The sequence below is a fragment of the Opisthorchis viverrini genome (assembly GCF_000715545.1).
Source record: "Opisthorchis viverrini unplaced genomic scaffold opera_v5_131, whole genome shotgun sequence".
Lineage (NCBI taxonomy): Eukaryota > Metazoa > Platyhelminthes > Trematoda > Opisthorchiida > Opisthorchiidae > Opisthorchis > Opisthorchis viverrini.
Window position 1 is genome coordinate 221,741 of NW_008751784.1, and position 5,716 is coordinate 227,456.

Genomic DNA, 5,716 nt, shown 5'->3' on the forward strand with positions numbered 1-5,716 from the left:
TACCGAAGAATTTCCGTTTTTAGAACTCATGATCTTCAGTCACCAAAAATTGAGACGGCAAAGAAATAATGCTAGTTTGTGTTCTGATTGTCTTATATCATTTTCAAAGTATCCATTTGCTTGTCCTAATCTTTCGTTTTTCTTCTGAAAGTGCTGAAGGTTATTCGCTCCAATTTTGTTTTTACGAACTTGTTTAGTTTACTTCTTGAACGTGCTTTTGTTCAGTTATCTGGGGTAAAGTTTACAGTTCTCCTATGATCTATATCCTTACAAGAGATAGTTTTTTCATGCCCATTTCCCCTGCGGAAAGTTGTTTTACTTCTTGGGACGGAGGCCTCAATGAATAAAAAAGAAGCTTCGGTATGTTTGCTTGAGGTAAAGAATGAAAGGTATGTCAAAGCTATACAATATATATATAATGATGCAAAAACGCACGCAGTCGTAGAGATTATTTTTTCGTTCGTGACAGTGCTAACTACTGTGTTGCATCGATCATTTTAAGCCATCCGCGACTGAGTGATATTTGCTCATTAGCAGCTGTTTTTGCTCACAGTGTCACCTCACATGCCACAAAAGTCGGTTACAAACTCAAGTGGTTCCCTCTCTTAAACCCAGTCAACTTGTTCTACATCACAGTTGGGGCAACATCCAACTTGGAGTGGTTACTACTTAGCATCTTCTTTCGGCTTATTGCCAAAAGTTTCTATCGGAAAAATTATAAGCAGTGAAACGATTCGTCATATCGATGACCTCTTCGTGTACACTAGCTTTATGATATAAATGCCAGTCAAACCACACTTCCTCCGGTTTCTCTGCTCAACCAGTCGAATTCTATCTTACCTCCACAAGCATCCTGGATGTCTCAGTTTCCACGTACCTCAGAAACTCAAAAGCGAATGCACCCGTTGTGACTAATGTGCATAATAGTAATAACGATATAAATTTCTGGAAAATTTTTACATATATGATCAAGGTGATGTACCCTGGAGACCAAACCACCCAGAATGTTTTTTGCAAGGTTTTCCCGGTTGTTTTCAACTTGAATCCAGTCTGTGCAGTGATTGCGCTCCAGTCAGTCATTGAAAAACAGTAGTACTAACTGCATTTTTTCTATCGGAACTAACATAACCAAGCAAAAACACAGAAGCGTTTTCAGCATTTCTTTTAGCTGCACGAGCGGTCCAAAGTGTACACAGGTCCACAGAAGTGTGGCCCAAAAAATCGTCACCGTCTCCATCCTCTGGTGCCTGTTTGTCCGGTCTTCTGATTCATTGACCTGATATAGCCCACGGGGTCTGGATGTGTGTTCAGTGGTATACCGTCGTAGACCACTTGCTTGATATGCTGCTTCAAGAGTTCCATATTCATGAGCTTTCAGGAGTTGGATTCCCAGGAACATAGGTAGAGTGAGAGAGGGGGAAAATGGTTTCAGCTTTTCACGATATTATGAATAAAACTGATCTAATTGTGGTTCATACCGGGAGAAGTAGGAGGTTTATTCACCAAATACAAACGCTTGAGAGATACTGACACCATAAAGCTGTTTGAAGATCACGGTCTTTTACGAACTGATTTTATTCACCCAATATGTGATCACGTGATGTGATTTCCGCCATCGATGGGTGGGTAGTGCTAAGCACTGTCTGAGTAAGAGCTGATCACACTGCTAATCAGCCGGTCATGGCCCAATGTCTGACTGCTGAAACTACTAACCGGGAGGCCGCGAGTGAAAAACTTGCTTGAATTCCATGAGATACACACTACCAAAGATTCTCAACAAAGATGAAGCAGCTATACAGTGATTCGGTCAGGCTTCACTGACAGGGTGAAATCTCTATTGAACAAGTCTGACGTTCTAACATAATATTGCAATTTCCATGCGACTTCAAACGGAAGTCGTGCTGCGAACCATTGAAGCCAAGGTGGCCTTTGCTGGGCCGAAATACTAATGACAGAACTCTCGATTGCAGAATGCGATGATCCACATCCCGGTGCACAACGCTCTGCACTATAGGTGGTAAATCTGACCTCTATATATAGACGGATTTCTTTGGTTGAGTGTAGTTGGATATCCTTACCTACGGAACAGCGCACGTTTTGGTGGTAAGAGTGCGTCACTACTTCCTCATTGCATGAAACACTGTTAGATGCCGTAAGCGCCAATAAGAATGAGGATGTTTGACTTCGCAGAATGAGGCAAGTTGTACGCATTCACTGAGTATCTGTCCCATCAAGTCTTATCTGCCCATGTTGACCACGGTAGAGAGGGTGTAAAATCTAAACTGGTAGACAGGGCTGAGGAAATGACAGGTAACCCTGCCACTGTTGAGCACACTCAGATCCCTCGAAGGCATCGGAAAATGCTAACTGCTGTTGGTTAAAATGCTTAAAGTTGAGACTGGCGAAGAGGATGCTCATAAGCTCATTGTGGGCACACTACAGTACAACAAAATACAGACAAATTACGGGTAAAAATGTGGGGGAGAACAAATGAACAGACCTAGAGTTGTGGGTGACATAAGGCCTTTGAAGATTTAAAAAGTTGTATATCCTCCGGGATGGAAACAACAGCTGTCTCTACTGATAAATATAAAAAGCCACACTAACAAAAAACGAACAACAGAAAATGGCTACTCGGAGTAGCCGTTCCTAATACACAACCTAAAATAGGCTCCTCGAAGAGGCGGAGTCTCCTCACGATCAGCGTTCAAGGGTGAGCAAGTACTTGAAATCCTAACAGAAGCCAATGATCATCATGCATTACACTTTTCAGACTTTACAAATGCAAGTGAGTCTACATCAGTTACCCTACTTCAAGCTACCTACTCCGCTACCCATGTTATCTGTAAGTTCACCTGCAGTTCCAGTGCTATCTAAATTGACGAGAGATTGACATCTCTGTCAAAGAACAGATGAACGTACTCTAAAATATTCAACACGCACAACCAAACAGAAATCTCGTCTGAGAAGGTTTCCTTTATTTCTAGTGAGTTCACGCTAAAGCAGGAAATCAGCGGAGATGAGTTTAGTCATTAGAGCTGATCAGCAGTGCATTTCCCTGATCGTGCCTGTTCTAACCCGCGGACATCCGTTACGAGAAGCGGGCTACTACTCCACCAACGTTCACTGAAAGCACCCCACTTTTCACCTCCGAATATGCAGTGGTGCTCACTCTTCGAGTGACGTAACTGTTTTTCCTAGACCCTCGACTGAGTAGCCAGTATACGTCCCGATTATGTTGACCGCCTGACAAGCTTGTCAGGACCCCCAATCAGGTGACATCGCGGAAGCTTGAGACGGGAAACGTTCACCTGTTCACACATAATGGTTCGGGCGTATGCAGCGTGCATCGGTTGAGTGGTGGTAACACGCTTGCCTCGAGTGTCAGATCTCACTGGATTCAATTCGAGGCAACGCCAAAGATAGGCGGTGCTGATTAACCCCAGTGCTCGTCGTCTTTAGTGTGAGCCAACCAGAATAGTCGTTCAAGGAAATTTAGAAGAATATTCCGACGAATTTCGTAATACCACAGCCACCTATAAACAACCACGACACAGTTGCCATTTGACAAACTGAAATCCAGCAAGAGCCGCCTTCGACAACGTCGCTCTTGAATAATTCCAAGTCACCCCATCTCCACAGATGCCTGAATCAACCAGGGTAGGCTGGTTAGGTCGTGAGTGTAAAAACCACTGAGATAAAGATAGAAGGTGACACCAGCCTATACTTTTAGATTTTTGATTCCACGGCCTGAAACGATGGGCGAATATTTCACGTCGATGACTGATGACCATGAACGAAGTGTTTACTTCTTGTCGATTGTATCTTCCCACCCTCCTGATTTTTGTGACCCTTCCGACCTTTCTCACCTTTCCGCATATATCCAGAACCGCTAGAAGACACAACGCAAAATATCATTACGTTCACGATTGTCTTCTAGGCCTTGGCGAGATGGTCCAGTGGTATTTACTGACCGCGAAGTCCGTGGTTCAAACTCGACTTCTGTATCTCGACTCCCCCTGTCTAGGCTTGGACAACATGGCAGCATCCCAGCCCGCATGATTCATTCGGGTGGCATGGCAGTTAGGCACCGAAAAGGTGCCACAGCTGAGTGACGATACCTATCGAGGCCTAGTGCGCAGTAGTCGACATTGCTATAATGACTACTAGCAACGGAAGCAGCTGGCTGCGTCCCTCTAGCCAGTGGACATCTGACTATAAACCAAGCTGAAGTCGACTGGCCGACCAAAAGGCTGAAGACTGTTACTTATTTGATTGTATAGACTTATTTCGGGATTCGCTCGGACAGTCTACAAAAGAGTCATCGGCCCCATCTGCTAATACAGGTGCAGCAGAACAGTCTCAACCTAAAGCAGCTGCGCATAATACTAGGAATACATTATCTTCTTCAAAACCTTGTTTTTGTTGGCAAAAGAAGCGGTATAATCTGCTTTTCGAGTCCACTGAGGCACTTATCTACCAACCGGTAGAGTCACTTTCAGAAGTCCCTGTCCTTTGACCAGCTTCCCAGGGATGACTTTTTTCCTAGCTGGGCGCATTAATTTCCACAAACCACTGGTAATTCCAGGTTGATTCACAGCAGACAACTCAGTTAATAGGTCATCCGGCGTCACTTTGAGCATCGTTTTCCTCCTTTTCTCTGTCTCTCAGTAAACATAGAGTTTTTCCAGAATTGCCTTCCGGACGAGTTAAATGAGCACGTTGCGCATTATTTTGTGCACATTCATAAACAACGATCATTAGTCAATCAAACGACCCAACAAAACTGAGTGTGACACATCCTCAGACTGAGATTCGTCCACGTGACCCAGTCAATCATTCGCAATTTTGGCAAAGAAAATCGGCACAACCGACGTCTTTTACTTTGGCATTGAATATCATATTTGCGTGATGTCTCAATTGTCGTTGTGATCACGTTGAATGAGACCTTTGTAATGTATGTTTACTTTGGTGACTGAGAGCCTAGAAAAAAAGGTAGCGTTACGTGACTTGAATCTTTTCCCTGTTTTAGTAAATCTGTAGAGAAAGTTCAATACGATGACGCGCTCATACTGCCTTTGGTCGACAAAGTTTCAAGAAAAAAAGACGTACGCACTGTGAGCCCGCAAATTGTATTAGGATCATAGTTGTAAAAACTTGCAAGGTATTACGTAAACACTCGGAGCATAAGCGAAAGCGAATGGGCCTTACCTGAGCGGCAAAAATACACGAGCTAAGGCAGGGATAGACTTCAAAGCACATCATGTCATCCCGACCATATTTCTCTTGGCACATTGAATGATTCATACAGCTGTAACCTTGTATTTTGCCACATTTCTGGATTTCGTGCCAAGCCCATCGTTTGGGCCGCTGAAGTTTGCTTGCGTTGATAGATGACAAATGGCACCCGAAAACGACCAGGAAAATGGCGGTGGCTAAAATATGTAGAGAAAGGGGACAAAGATCACCCACTGGAACCCGTCTAAACATTAAGAAGTTTTGTGCACTTCGTGTGAGAAGGGGTGCGGCAACAGATGTGTTGGTTGTGTAATGTACTACTCATAGGGTCGCTGAAAATCCATCGACAGCCCACGACCGGTTTCGCCCTTCTTGGGGCTCATCAGGTAGGCGCAGTCCCCGGGTTTCCGTCAACCTTATGTTCTACTTGAAACCAAATTGCACGAAATTAGCGAATATACACTCATCTGCAAACTAA

The 5,716-nt window shown here is 44.0% G+C and overlaps 1 protein-coding gene across 1 annotated transcript in view; it reads right to left on the reverse strand.

Annotated features, from left to right (window-relative positions):
• Positions 1–1,145: 1,145 nt before the first annotated feature.
• Positions 1,146–5,716, reverse strand: part of T265_06268 (hypothetical protein) — a gene marked incomplete at both ends in the record, with an annotated part of 53,499 nt that continues 48,928 nt past the window's right edge. Inside the window, 2 exons of the mRNA XM_009171488.1 lie at positions 1,146–1,371; positions 5,212–5,435. Coding sequence (XP_009169752.1) covers positions 1,225–1,371; positions 5,212–5,435 — 371 coding nt within the window. The remainder of the gene's footprint in view (positions 1,372–5,211; positions 5,436–5,716) is intronic.